Source organism: Ruditapes philippinarum, unplaced genomic scaffold (assembly GCF_026571515.1).
Source record: "Ruditapes philippinarum isolate M1 unplaced genomic scaffold, ASM2657151v2 ctg527_1_1_1_1, whole genome shotgun sequence".
In the NCBI taxonomy this organism is placed as follows: domain Eukaryota; kingdom Metazoa; phylum Mollusca; class Bivalvia; order Venerida; family Veneridae; genus Ruditapes; species Ruditapes philippinarum.
The window spans coordinates 207,727-223,926 of NW_026865278.1; the positions used below are offsets into that span (position 1 = coordinate 207,727).

The 16,200-nt window shown below is 33.9% G+C and overlaps 1 protein-coding gene across 1 annotated transcript in view; it reads right to left on the bottom strand.

The window, feature by feature from the left end:
* LOC132728510 (E3 ubiquitin-protein ligase MYCBP2-like) overlaps positions 1-16,200 on the bottom strand; it is a 119,961-nt gene that overhangs the window by 23,287 nt on the left and 80,474 nt on the right. The window contains exons 56-66 of the mRNA XM_060714151.1: positions 14,687-14,827; positions 13,658-13,831; positions 10,288-10,434; positions 6,853-6,960; positions 6,432-6,572; positions 5,892-6,045; positions 5,327-5,482; positions 3,581-5,123; positions 2,794-2,977; positions 2,002-2,219; positions 526-711 (exon numbers count right to left, since the gene is read on the bottom strand). Coding sequence (XP_060570134.1) covers positions 526-711; positions 2,002-2,219; positions 2,794-2,977; positions 3,581-5,123; positions 5,327-5,482; positions 5,892-6,045; positions 6,432-6,572; positions 6,853-6,960; positions 10,288-10,434; positions 13,658-13,831; positions 14,687-14,827 — 3,152 coding nt within the window. The remainder of the gene's footprint in view (positions 1-525; positions 712-2,001; positions 2,220-2,793; positions 2,978-3,580; positions 5,124-5,326; positions 5,483-5,891; positions 6,046-6,431; positions 6,573-6,852; positions 6,961-10,287; positions 10,435-13,657; positions 13,832-14,686; positions 14,828-16,200) is intronic.

Genomic DNA, 16,200 nt, shown 5'->3' on the forward strand with positions numbered 1-16,200 from the left:
GAGATGTGTATGAACATATTAAAAATATAAGACAATATGCTTTGTATCATGGTCAAAATGACCTGTTTACAGTATTATGAGCGTAAAACACATTTGTACACAAATTTCTACTAAAAATCAAAAACAAACAATATTGATGACTTTTTTTTTAAAAAAGACATAAATGTAATTATAAAACGGTAATACATACATAATATTGTATAGTTTTTGTTTTTATAAAAAAGATGTTATTATATCTATGACTTGTAATAAAAGTCTCGAATTTTCCAGAATTCTATTGAGAGACCACTTTATTAAGAGGCCACTTTTTGGCAGTCCCTTGAGTGGTCTCTTAATACAATGTCGACTGTACCATATCTGATCTGTTCTTATTATTCAATCTTCACAACCGTCAAAACTCCTTATATCAATATGAACATTTATAAATGTTCAACAAAAGGTTAAAAAACTGCATTATCATTCTAAAGTATGAAAAAAAAAAAAAAAAGAACATTGTTAAATAAAGTTGTAAAAATGTAAGCTCACCTCCTGATCTTTCTTTGGTTCTTTCTTTACTTCTTTAACTGCAGGTTCATTCTTCTGTCCATCTTTGACTTCCTCCAGAACCTCCTCAGACTCGTCTTCTCCAGGACTCAATGCCGACACAAAAAACCATAGTAGATCATGTATACAAACAGACTGGGTGACCATACGTAACAACCAGTTCATAGCCTGTAATATCAGACACAAAAACCATAGCAGATCATGTATACAAACAGACTGGGTGACCATACGTAACAACCAGTTCATAGCCTGAAATATCAGACACAAAAATCATAGCAGATCATGTATACAAACAGACTGGGTGACCATACGTAACAACCAGTTCATAGCCTGAAATATCAGACACAAAAAACCATAGCAGATCATGTATACAAACAGACTGGGTGACCATACGTAACAACCAGTTCATAGCCTGTAATATCAGATTCAAAAAACCATAGCAGATCATGTATACAAACAGACTGGGTGACCATACGTAACAACCAGTTCATAGCCTGAAATATCAGACACAAAAAACCATAGCAGATCATGTATACAAACAGACTGGGTGACCATACGTAACAACCAGTTCATAGCCTGAAATATCAGACACAAAAAACCATAGCAGATCACGTATACAAACAGACTGGGTGACCATACGTAACAACCAGTTCATAGCCTGAAATATCAGACACACAAAAAACCATAGCAGATCATGTATACAAACAGACTGGGTGACCATACGTAACAACCAGTTCATAGCCTGAAATATCAGACACAAAAATCATAATAGATCATCTATACAGATAGACTGGGCGACAGACTGCAACAACAAGGTCACCTACATCAGTCATGTTTTTTACATAACTAATTTGAGTGACAATGATCAACTTTTTTTGGTACCAAAATTATTTTTATAAAATATTTTTATGCTATGCTGAAACAAATCAATGGTTAACAATTATGGGACTTGGTGTGAAGTAGTAATGTTTCCCTAATTTTATAGCATCCATAATGTGTAGCAATCAGTTTAAATGCATTTATAGCCTGGAACAATTTCAACTTCATTTTGGATTTTGTACAATTGATAAAAACATAAAACCTATCAATTATACCTCCTATAGTAAAATATTTTTATTTCAAAACTGGTGGCAACAATACTAGTATCTGTTCTTTGAAATTCTCAAGCATCAACAATGTTTATTTAATATTTATTTTGTGTTTCCTTGGTTTTACAGTGCACTAACTCAATTTAGGTTATCCAGTGTTGAAACAAGAAAGATGATTTTGGCTATACTAGGGTGTTTAAACTCGAGCTAAGAGGGGCATAGATTCCTGTAATTCTAACCCATTAAGTCACCTCTTAAGATCATGCAGGCATAAACAGTGTCTGCAATTCTGATACCTCAACCCTTAAAAGCAACCCCTCAGCTACAAGGGGGTCAACAATGCTTTTAATGAAAACTCAAATATTTATACCTGTAAAGCAAACACTCTACATGTTGCTTTTCTCAGAGCTTGCCTCATAGCTAACTGTAAACCATCAAGGTCATGTCTTTGTACAATAAAGGCCATCACTGGTCGACTGAGAGCTCTCTCCTGACTGCTCATTGGTAACATGATATTACCGCTCTTGTCTACTGAACCAATCAATTTGGTCATAGCCGCTGACGGGTGCTTCAATAACGTGCCTCCATCTATTTTTTATAACATGAATATGTATATGAGACAAATACATAAAAAAGAATGTAAATAAATCTTAAAAAGTGTATAAAGTTTTATATCTGCTGTATGTAGTTAACTACAAAATGATTGTTTTGAATTTTGAAAAAGAATTATTCCAAAATACCCATATGATCACCATGGTGCAATTATTGGTTAACTTCTATTAAATCTAGGACTTAACCCATTACAGCACTAAGGTGATGATATAAAAAACATATCTTTGTTTATTTCTTAGCAGCGAGAATTGTGTTCACAAAATCATTGCTAAACACTTAAAACCCAAAGAATCAACCATAAGATTCTGGAAACAATATTATTTTTCTTAAATAAATTACAAAAAAAAATATTTAATTCTGCACAGCTTAAACCATTTAATATAATAAGAAAAATCTATTAAGCATAAAAAAATACAATTTTTTTACCATATTTTTATGTGATTAACAGTTTAAAGACTTGAAATATGTTATACATTGTACTTTGTTTTTGAATAAACCTGCAAATGAAGCAATTTTTGTCAGTTGACTGCATGATGTAATATATACCCACCACCAACACCACCACTATTATTTCTCCTCCGTGGTGAGAAAAGACGGCCAAGATTTTTATCATTTGTACTATCATCATCTGAAACAATCTCTGATATACTGCGCTGGAAAGCACTTTTCTTCGCACCCTCGGGTTCGGACTCTGGACTGTTACCATCACTGTGCAGGATATCTAATCTTCCTTCCTGTATCACAAAAAATATCAACTACAACATTTGGTTACAAAAAAATGGTTCAAAGACAGAAAAGGCCGAGTTGCATTTGTATACCAAATATCAAGAGGCTGTGATAATTAGTTGCTGAGAAAACCATCAATGTTGAAAATTTAACTAAGTCGGCAAACAGGAAATGGATGATTGACAGACCTGAAATCGAATCCCACAGTATGAGACCACGAGTTTATGTTGGATACCAAAAATCAAGAGGGTCTGATAGGTAGTTGCTGAGAAAACTGTTCTGAAAATTGTTTACCGCCTGACATTCACCATACTATAACCTGAGCTTGTGCACCTGTGCAACCCGGCCAAAAATGGAAATGGCATGAAAACTACAGACATCTTTTTCTATTATAACTCCTTTGTTTTCATGAAATAATAGTTATCATAGTGCTGTCATTAAAAGATCATTTAGGAAAACTAGTCTTTTTTTTTATTTCCGAAGAATAGGTTATTCAAATCTTCAAAGGCTTTTACAGTTTGTTTTTTTCTAAATACAGTTTCTTCTTACAAAACTTATCATATTCAAACTTAAATTGTTAAATTTTTACTAAATAAAAGTGAATGTCTTACTAATGGACTTGTAGGTGGAATACAAGTAGACATTGGTCTCTGGTCCTTGCCCAGTGAGCCTGATCTTGCTAATGGACTGTGTCTAGGTTCTGTAGGAAGTCTAGGTCGATAGGAGAGTGAATGGACTGGTCGCCTCATACTCATTGATCCAGATCGAACTCTTTCGTCTGCATCTATGTAAAATTCATCAGCGAAGGCCGAATCTGAACTTTGTGCACTCTGTCTTATAAGATATTGAAAAGGAACTTGAGGGAATGGATTTAGATCCACTCTATATTCTTCTATAACACTAGGCAGCAGTAAATCATGATTTGGCGACACTTTCTTCTGACTCTGTGTTGGTAACTGAAATCCTGAAGCACTTGCGAGATCCAGTAAAAACATAGCATTATTCTTCAAGATAATGTGGGGTTCTAGAGGTAGCATGATATTCTGTTGTCTTGACATGGTGTTCTTCTTCTTGCCTTTCTTATTTTTATCTTTTTCTTTCTGGGCATGCCGTTTCTCCTTTAAATATTTTTCCCGACATTTGTCACAGATAAGATACCAGCTGCTTCCGCCCACTCCACCCTCCCCACAATTCCCTGCCCAACCGTCACAGAAATTCCCTCCACTGTTGTAGCCCTTCCCACCTGCATGCCTGCCACACCCAGGATGAGCCTGTCTCATATGATAAGTGACTGGGTGAGGGAACATTCCATTGCACAGTTCACAATTAGATTCTCTCTCTACCCCACCTCCATAGACACCCATAGCTATTGCCTCAGCAAATATTCCAGCCCTTCCCATCTGCTTTACTTCTTTCTTCTTCTTACTTTTCTTGTCTTTATCCTTCTTTTCATCTTTCTTTTCAGGTTTCTTGCTTTTTATTGCAATAGCAGGACTAGGGTAAACAAGTTCTTGAACTATGACCCGCAATGTAGCAGACGACAATTCATCCCAGAAATAAACTAAATGTTGTAAAGTTGTTGGTAATTGGGTTTCTTTCTCAACAGTCATTGATTTTTCTGGCAGAAGAAAATGTTCAACAGTTTTTGTATCAGATTTATATTTACCCGAATCTTTCTTTTTCTCAGAGTCTGAATAATGTGTTTCAGGTTTTTCTTCAGGTTTCACCTTAGCATCAATCTTAAACCGGACTCGTGGTTCATTTATATTTTCCTTCTTTTTTGTCTGATCTTTACTTGAGTCAGTTGCATGACGCACCCTTTCCTTTTGTTTCTCTGGCTTTTTTGACTTGTTCAATAATGACATCTCTTTTGTTAAATTTTGATTAAATTTCAAGAACGAGGCACATGCCATGGCATCATGAACAATGCCCTCATGCCATAAAAAGGCAGCAAACACTGCACGTAAAGTCTCTGCTACTGATGGAGACATAGCTTCCTTCACATAATGCTTTGGTCTGTCCATCACCATGGAGGCAGAAAATGCCCGGGCCCTTGACACTGGTCCAAGGTCACGCTGGGAAGGTGAAGATGCCCTTTCTCGCTTGGATCTCAGTTGACGACCTCTATCTTTCCTAATATTTTTTGGTGACAGTCTGAAATATAAAATAAACCAGTAATAGAAATTTAAAAAAAAATATGCATTCATTATTTTATTAATAATCTTTACCTAACTGGCTCAATCATAACAAAGGCTATATGTTAATCTAAATAACTCATTAATCTGCACATATTGGATTAATGATACAAAAAAGCAACAAAAAACCTGTTCTTGGTACACCCAACTTATAAAACTTACCTTCCCGCTGTTTCCTCTTTATTCGTTGCTCCTATATTAAAGGCAACTTTAACACCTTCACCTCCTTGACCTGTAAGGGATGGTGACCCTGCCTGGGCTCGTGAAGGGCTTGAGCTAACATGTGGACTGCCTGATCTTCTAGGGCTTCCTTGTGGACTTAACAAAATAAAATTTCACTGGTTATGATATCATTCATTCAAATAGTGCAGTTAACACACTCCAACTTTGTCTTCTTAAAGTTTTTTTTACTGTATTGTCTTATCATTACACAACAAATCTTTTTAAGTCAATGAAAAACATGTTTGTATCAAAAACTCATTCTTGGCAATGCATAATTTAGCCAAGACATCTATCATGCAAGATATACGTAGCTTTACAAATTAATTATTTCATACAGTTTCCATTGTGTTTCTATATAAATACTGCATATAAATTTTACTTCCAATATCTTTTAGCCATAAGAGATAATTACTGCATTATAAATGTCATTCTAGAGACAGGTCAGCAGAATTGACAATTATTTTACTACCATAGCAAATTTAGTTAATATAGATTATAATTATACCTGATTCTGCTAGGAGATGAGAATCGAGGACTGAGGGTACCCTGACTTAGATCATCCCTCTGTTCAGTTCCTTCACTTGCACTGTGGCGGACCAGTGGTGACCCTGGTGGTGACACTGAAGGTCTGTCGATAGATGCTTCCTTCCTTAATTGTCCTGTAAGTCAACAATAATTCTAAGATGAAAACTATTCATTCAAGATGATCCCTAACTCTAAAACATAAACACCTTCTCCAGAAAAACAATTTGTCTAACACTGTAAAGTTTACACAAAAGTAATATAAACTTTACAACATATTTTTAAAACTGATAAACTGCAATTCAATTTTCTTTAAACAGGGACATATCTATATCTGTATCTATCTGTTTTTGTATAAAAGACCACAAATATCAAACTATTCTAAGACAAAAGGAAAATTCCATTGACAAGCACAAAATTGAACTGGCTAGATATCCTTTCTGACTAAGGCTTTGACATCACTATGGTGACTTACATAGGCATGTTAATTAAGTATTTACTTGATGTTTTGTACCATTATTACCTTTCCTTGTTGTCAAAGGGCTACTTGGTGGTGTGACAAAGGCTTGTGAAGTTTCTGAAGCTACAGAGCTCACTCTTGCTGGAGAATAAGATTGTTTTGGACTTCCACTTCTAGCAACTGGTGACCCTGACCGTGGTGAACCTTGAATACAAACAGTTAGTAAATCAATATAACTACGATATATTATTAGTTATAAAGATTTTTCACGGGTTTTATGGCACTATAATTAACGATTGTTTGTATATATAGCGTTACCCGAGCTGTTAGGCAGCAGTGATGTATATAAAAGTATATAAACGTCACAATTATCTATCATATCAACTGATGAAGCTTATTAAAGTGAAATATGTTTTGATAAACTTTGTTGGTTTGCGCTCTTTTTATCATTTCATACTCCATTTTTAATTGTTAAATCTTTTACCTTGCTTGTCTAAAGAGGTTTGTGGACTGGAACTGCGCGAAAGTTTCTTGGGTGAACCTGGAGGTGATGGGACAGGGGTAGGTCCATTACCATTTGCCTGACTTTCACCTGTAAATATATGTATTAGCAAAAACTTAATACTGGTAGCTATATTGTAATTTTAAACTTTTGAAACTTTTTTCATATTATATAGTAGAATTCTAATTCCTGTGTAGCCACTAATCTTAGCCAATCTCAACTACTGTACAACATCTGTGGAAACCATCTTCATCAGTGTCTATTTTTAGTTTCAGATCAAATTATCTTGAAATATCTTAATTAGAATATTGACATCTTGTAAGCATTACTGTATCAACATTACTGTAAAAACTGGATCAACACTTGAATAAACATCTTAATCAAATGGAACAATAAAGAAATATATCTGTAAAATGCCATTTAATACTAAGTAGAAGGATAAATAAAGTAAATTATGAATGTAGTCAGCTATCATATCTATTAATAACTATATAATCCACCAAGTTTCAACCTCCAACGTTTCAAGGGGTTAACCTTTTCCATCATATAGACGTGTTTTGACGATGTACTACCTCCACCTTTTTTGAGACCTCAAACAGTAAAAAATGCCCTAGTTAGGCCCCAAACACTGTTTTTCCTTTGAGAAATGTTGTTAAAAAAGTGACCACTTTTTCGGTGCCGCCCCCATCAAAATGGTACATCAGGGGGTTGCCAGAAGGGGGACGTGCCCCCTTCTGTCTGGGGATTTGAAGGGAGGGGGGGGGGGCGGCAGTCCCCCTCATCGCCAAGAAAATTTTGGACATGTGACAGGCTAAAAATGGCCTCAGGTCAATCTTAGGGTAACTAGTAACCGACGCTGAAAAACCCTTTACTCTATCTCAATTCATTGAGAAGTTGCAGCACTTTTAAATCAGTTTTGATGGAAAAAAATAATGCAAAATAGTGATTTTTCAAAATTTTGAGACATCCCCCCATTGCCATGGTAACAGGAAATTTACGATTGAGCATGCCGTTACAGAGGCTATGGTCCAGTCAACATTTGTGCCAAGTTCCATCAGTATTGAAGCATTTTTCATAGTTTCATAGCAGTTTGAATTTGTAACAGGAGGCTTTTCAATGAAAACGGCCATTTTTCACAATGCGCTCATGGGGTAAAACCCCTTTTTAATTTTTTCCAGAGTGATCATATCTATTAAGAACAAATAAATCAATGCACAGAAAATGCAATTAACAACAGCCTTTCAAGTTGTTATTCAATTTCAAATGCATGGTGAATGCATTTATATTTCACTGTTTGTTTGTTATACAACATAATTCTGTCTTTCAGGAACAATTGAGCCTCTTAATCTAATTTATTTTATGCAGTTTGTTTGTATGTTAAAGAATTAAGTCTGTTGTCAGAAAATAGCTTTTACAGCTTATTTTAACTGACTATAAATAAAGATTAACTTATCTTAAGATTCATAACAAATTTGTTTATGAAACAAAAATTGTTTATGAAATAATAAATCATGCCAAAGTATATTACAACATTAAATCACAGCCAAACAAAACATCACATTAAAGTAGCAGAACAGAAGTTGCCAATGAAACAACATCTAGGTCTGTAAATAAATATATAAAAAACATTAAACATTTTTATGTAAAATGCATTGCATTCAAGAAACTAAGAAATTAATGAAACTAAATAAAAATGCTCACAAAACTCACACATACTTGAAGCTAAAACATCTGCAATTATAATCAAGACGACCTGGTTTCTCCATATGTAAACAAGAGCACCGCTAGGGGGAGCATTATATGCCCGAAAGTGTTTTGTTTTTTTAGTAAGGATGAAGCATTTGTAAGACATGGGAATTAAATAAAGTATTACCTCCTTCAAATAGCAATCCTCCTATGAAGTTTGAATACTGTGGGCCAAATGGAACTTAAGTTAGGGTATAGAAACTGTTTTTAGTTTTAAAGTAATAATGACCTTGACCTTTGACCTTGTGACCCCAAAATCAATAGGTGTCTTCTACTAAATATGGACAATCATCCTATGAAGTTTGAATATTGTGGGCCAAATGGAACTTAAGTTATGCTCCGGAAACTGTTTTCAGTTTTAAGGTAATAGTGACCTTGACCTTTGAACTTGTGACCCCAAAATCAATAGGGGTCTTCTACCCCATGTGGACAATCATCCTATGAAGTTTGAATATTGTGGGAACTTAAGTTATGCTCCGGAAACCAAATTGCTAACGTACAGACGGACAGACGGACAGATTCCAGGGGGTATAACATAATATGCCAGAAATTCTTTCGGGCATATAATAAGGGACATACTTTAACTGGTTCTGTATATTCACTCCAAGAATGAATTAACAACATCGAGATAACTCTAAAGATGCACTTTCTAGATATACTGAACAACAACAAAATTATATATGATTCTTATAATACAGCAAATACAACACCTAAAGCAAGATGACCTGATGTATTTCACAAGAATAAGTTATAAGCTATGATAATTATCAATCTACTGGCACATAAATTAAGTCAGTCTTGGAACTTTCTTTATGCAGCTGTTGTGGCCCACTTAAATGGGATAGGTCTATTATGTTTACCAATTAGAGAAGAATATTGAAAGGAACTTAGGGAACATTGTGAAAAAAAGTCCAACAGTAATAAAAGAAAGTTATTTAATCACCTTTTTTTCTTTTTCAACTACAAGTATATAGAGAAAACATGGTTGACGTCAGAATGGAGAACGTTTATCTGGTGAGCAAGAAAGTATATCTTGGCGAGCTTCAGTGAGGCAGGATTCACAAATAAACCTTTTCCATCCCAACAAGAACAACCATGTATTCAATTTATCCTGCTTTTTATCTAATTCAATCATGTTTTTAGATCATCTTAATGGCTTCATTACACTTTTTCCCCGATAAAATATTGTCTATATGAAGTTTTGTTTTGCTGCTAACCATGTGATGTCATCTTAGGCTAACCATGTGACGTAATGACTGGAGATAGATAAGTTTATCCAGCAAGGCTTTATCCAGCTGATAATATAGACAGTAGCAGGATTAATAGCTTTATACACTTTAAATAAAAGGAATTATAAAATTTCTTGATAGAAGCCTCAGCAGAATAAGAAGTTTCTCCAGTCAGTATTTTCTGATGCAATGTTTCCAAGTACAATCAATCAACACCTGGGTATTGAATCCTCAACCGTCTGTCCTAATGAACCTTAATAACACACACATATATATATCTCAAAACAAATGTACACAAATAAAAAATAAAAATACAACAAAAGTAAAAAGGAACAAAAATAACCAAAAAGACATATGCACAATAAAATATCTACCTCTATTGTATAGCAAAAATCTACAGTTCTAAAACTGACATGTTTACGACAGCGGACACAAATTGTACCTATAAGCTGGGCAAGCTTTTTAGGACTGATGGCACGTGTTAGAGCACGGTATTCCTTTCCCGCAATATTTACTGCAAGACCACTTGGCTCTTTATTGAAGAGCCAATCCAGGTTCGACCACTCTAGTTGGTCAATTTGTGACTGGCCTATTGCAAAATAAACACAAGTCTTGGCAAAATGAAAAAAAGAACACTTGAAGAGAACACTTTCTCAGTTTAATGTTTCAATTTGTTTGTGAACAAAAAAAGGCATGTAATTTGTACAATATTCCCTAGAAATATAACACAGATCTTAAATTTTTTTCAATCAACACTGTATTTTTTTTATCATTTTCTATGTTTTTTATATGAACTAAGTCTTATTTAATAGAACTATAATCACAAACTTAAAATGAAACATTAAACTGTCTAGAATGGTCAGATGAACTTAATACAAAATGAACTTATCAAAGCTTAACAATAATAGAGTGCTTTCATGCTTTTACATGTACACTGTATATAATACTGGGTTTCCATGGCAACACATTCACATTAAATCAAAATATTCATTTAATAAATGTAGAAAAATTACATTTTTATATGAAGTGAGTCAAATACGCATAAAAATGAAAATGGCTTACAGTCTTGATCAGTCTGTAAATAAACATCATTTTTTTACAGAGAATACAGGAGGATAAATGTCCATGGAAACCCAGGAATGTTTGTAACTTGTGTGTGTCTGACTCACCACAATGATACTGACTATATCTCATAAGAGACAAATCCCTACAGCCGCATACTTTACATAATAATAAAACACTCGTGAAATTCTTAACATGCTATCCATTATCAGTCATACATAAGGTATATATATACAGGTACATATTTCCAGTATTCTCAATGTTACTTACTATTCTTTCATTATATGACTTATAAATCATTTACTAAATATTTTCAACAAAATATCAACAATAGAATATTTGCCAGCTCAGACTCAGGCTACCTATGTATAACAAAAATATATTTGTACAGCACAAAACTGGTTACCAAGAGAACACATATTCTTGGGTCTAATGCAGAATTATTAGACACAACTTATTTCCAGTAAAAACAAGTTTCAACACTGTTGTAACAATGAAATGTCTTACTTATGTTACATTCATTAGTGATGTTCCGATTGTCGCAAGTCGCCGATGATCAGTTACTGTTATGTAAAACGACAATAATCGATTCACAAAAATTTGTTCCGCGACGTCGTCGAAAATGTTAAAAGTATCGAAGGGAATTAATTTTGACGGTAATTTTCTTTTAGGAACACCTCGTAGATCGCAAAAAATCACTCAGAGACAATTTGGAGTTGAACAGGATCAATACGTGATATGAACAATAGTAATATAAATGTGATGTGAATGGTATTATTTGACATCCATTGAAAAATAAAATCTATTTCGTAAACTTATGACTATATAAGGTTAAAACTGTGTTGAAAAGTGCTAAGTGAAGTTCATGTTACTAAATATAATCAAGTGCCTTGGTAAGAAATGTTACTTCCCTATTTTATTTTAACGCGACTTTATTCGAAAGTTATCGATTATGTCCCATCCGACTGAACCGATAATCGATTGGGACAAAATTCATCCGTTTTCCATCACTAACATTCATGACTTAAACTTTACTATCTTTATACATATCTTTATTTCTTTCAGGAAATGTAGTAAACAAAATTACAAATGTTACAAAGATAAGTTTAAACGTTGAGAATACTGAGAGTTCAAAAGCATAAAGCCTGTAATGAACTGATGAAATTATTCTAAAATGATCATTTTGATGACATATATAAATAACACATAGGTTTGTGAGTAACTACAAAAATATCATCCCTCGTAAAATTACTGCTAAAGCCTTGTGTAACAGTATTTTCCTCAAGATGAAATTTTCCTGCTACTCGCAAACCTATGTGTTATTTATTTTATAATCCCAAACAAATACTTCATTTGGACAATATTTCTATAGTTTTTATTTTTCAGAATTTTATTGTGAAAAAGTACTGTTACCTATGTAACAGTACAAAATTTATAATCACATGGTACACTTGAATTAACAGTAAGGATAACTCCCATTGGCCTAAGGGAAATTAACATTACAAAAATAGTGAGGGGTAATAATACAATATAATAAAATAACTACAATTCTTTGTAAATAAAACTGACAACACCTGATAACTCAAAGGTTTATGGCAACACAGCAATAACTTTGTTTAATTTCTATTTCAGTATAGCAACACCCAACAATGGCAGAGGGATTGATAGATCCCCACTCTAACCTTTCATTTGAATGACAAAAGATTTAACCACAAACACTGACATGAGCTCTTTGTTAACAAATATGTTGTGGTGAAATTCTTTTTGTGTCAGCTAATCTGATAACCAGATTTGGACAGGTCAGGGATCTATACAAACAACAGGCCCATCTCTGCTTCAAAAAGACAGGCCTCCAAGTAGAACCATAAAATTTTGTAAGCTGGCTGAACAAAGGTTCTGTGTTGGATTTAAGTTCCAAAAGAACAAGAGCATGTGCTTCAAGATCCTTACTTGTACCATCTACTGCCAAATCATTATTATTCGTGAGGCATTAATTTTCGTGGTCAATCCTCGAATTTAAGATTCTACAAAATTTTATTTCGTCTGCTGTAAGATTACTTTGTATCACACTATTTACATTTTACCTTTTGGAAAAATACGCAGTCCACAAATTTAGGAAGCCATGGAAATTTCATGCCCACAAAATAGTGAATTCACAGTATACAGTCTTCAGATTTTTTTGATTTTTACCATTATCTTCACAACACTATTACAGTTTTAATTTTAACATAAATGCTGAATCTATTTGTTTGTACTTTGTTGCTAACCCTAGACTATGTGCTGATAAATTGTACATTCTTCCATAAGTCTTTAACATAATAAAACCTGTATGTGAGCTTAAACTTTCCCCTTTAATCGTTCCAGTATTATGTTATTTTATCACAGAAGCTCAAAATTATTTAAAAAAAAATTATAAATGCTTTCTAAAATTCTGATTGTGATTTACTTACTGATTTTCAATGCATATTAAGTATCCAATAGAACTTTTTCCCAAAAGAAAAGGTTTTATTCAGTTGATATTACAACAAAGTAAATAAATTGTTTAAGTAAAAGGAATTAAAAAATTAAAATTTTAAAAGTTACAACTAACTTATTAAATAAACCATTTTCTCTTATAAAATTAAAGGAAAAAAATCAAATAAATAAAAACTCAGGTGTAAGATATTAAAATAACCATTAAAAAAAACCATAAAAATTTTTCAGTGTGGTAAAAAAAGCTTTTTAAATGCGTAAGAATAAAGAATACTTACCTAAAGCCTTGACAGAACTTTCACGGAACACCTTGGAAGGTGGGGGATCCACTGCGCTCTTTTGGAGAGAATTTTTGGGGGGCCCGGGGCCGGTGACCTGGTCGAGGGAAACAGGAGAGCGTTTGTGGAAAGAATGAACCAGATCCAAATTAAAAAATAGGGGGTGATGTGTAGCTGAAATAACAAATTTTTTTATAACAAATAACTTTATTTATCAATACAATTTATATATCTTAAACTGTAACATTATTAAGAACTTTTTGTTGAAACAAAACTTTGTGTTATAAGAAATGAGAACTTCTTGTTAAATCAAATTCATAAAACAGCATGTTTGTAACATCACTTTTCATTAGATAATTGTGATGTTTATATACATTACATACAAGGCTGCTGTCTATATATGAGCCGCATCACGACAAAACCAACATAGTGGGTTTGCGACCAGCATGGATCCAGACCAGCCTGCACATCTGTGCAGTCTGATCAGGATCCATGCTGTTCGCTTTCCAACCCTATTACAAGTACAGAAACTTATAGCGAACAGCATAGATCCTGATCAGACTGCACGGATGTCGCAAACCCATTATGTTGGTTTTGTCATGGCGCAGCTCATAAGAAGAAAACTCACTCTTATTCTCTAAAAAATGATGCTTGCTGTATTATAAATTTGTTATGAATATTTCTGGCAGGTTATATGGCCGTATATAAACGGTGGTTTGCAATTATAATCCTTGCCTAGTGGCTCGGGTTATATTTTCAAACAAAGGTTTATACAATGGTTATATTTTCAAACAAAGGTTTATACAATATACAAGTACTTCAAGTTGAAACAAGTAAGACCTTCTTGTTATGTTAAAAAATAAAAGCTTATTAATATACTTCACCATTACATTTTAAGATACACTTTGAAAAAAGTCAAAATCAAATTTAAGTTAATGTACAAAAAGAATGTCATTGTACCTACAAAATGGTAAACAAATATCAATGCAACTTCTAAAATTATATTATGGCATTTATAAACTGTCTCACCAGACGCTGGCAAAGAATATGTACGTCCCATCTCACTTCTTTGGTATCGGTCAAAGTTAGGAATAAGTCCAAACCCATGTGGTAGACTGGCCTGTGGTTGTAATGGTGAGTTACCAAACACTGACAGATTAGACTGTGATCCTGAAATTGTATAACATACATTATAACAACTGTAAAACAGATGCTTTTGTTTTGTTTGTTTTGGGGTTTTACGTCACATTGACACAGTATAGGTCATATCGCGACGTTCCAGCTTTACTGGTGGAGGAAGACCTCAGGTGCCCTTCCATGCATTATTTCAGGCACGAACGGGCACCTGAGTAGAACCACGGACGTTCCGTAAGGTGAAAACTATTTAACCTTGAAATATGCACTCTTAATCTACATGTATCTCCACATGTGTTAGTGCTAAAATGTATGTAAACTATATGATATACACAATATTTACTTACTTTTCTTACTAACTTATTATAACAAGAGCCCGGTTTGAGCCGGGTGATGCTCCCCGAATAGGTTTTGGACACAGGAAAGTACACCTCTTGTAGTTTCAGAGTTATGTCTGTGGAAAAAGTTTTAAGTGCAATAATTCCAAAATTAGGCAAGGCTGTTACAGTTTTTTGCACTGCACTTCTAATCAATGTGATCTATCAACTTACAAAGTTTCTTGATGATATCTCTTATGATTTCCGAGTTATGTCCCGGACAATTCAAAAAGTAAAAATAAACAAAGGGCAATAACTCCAGAATTAGGCAAGGTAGAGTTATAATTCTTGTGCACTGCACATCTACCCATTGAGATTTATCTACCTACAAAGTTTCATGTTGATATCTCTTATAGTTTTACAGCTATGTCCTGGACAAGATTTTTCTAAAAGGGGAGATTATTCAAAAATAAGGCTTAACAGAGTTATGGTTCTTTTGCACTGCACATCTACGCATTGAGATCTATTCACCTACAAAGTTTCATGTTGATATCTCTTATAGTTTTAGAGTTATGCCCCGGACAAGATTTTTCTACAAGGGGAGATAATTCAAAAACCGGGCAAAATAGAGTTATGGTTCTTTGACACTGCACTCCCCCTCGATGCCCTCTACCACTGTATGAAGTTTCAACAAATTATCTCCAAGGGTTTTCAAGTTATGTTCCGGACAAAGTTCAAAGTATAAAAATAAACAAAGGGCAATAACTCCAAAATTAGGATAAAAAGAGTTATTGTTCTTATGCACTGCACATCTACGCATTGAGATCTATTCACCTACAAAGTTTCATGTTGATATCTCTTATAGTTTTAGAGTTATGCCCCGGACAAGATTTTTCTATAAAGGGAGATAATTCAAAAACTGGGTAAAATAGAGTTATGGTTCTTTGACACTGCACTCCCCCTCGATGCCCTCTACCACTGTATGAAGTTTCAACAAATTATCTCCAAGGGTTTTCATGTTATGTTCCGGACAAAGTTCAAAGTATTAAAATAAACAAAGGGCAATAACTCCAAAACTAGGATAAAAAGAGT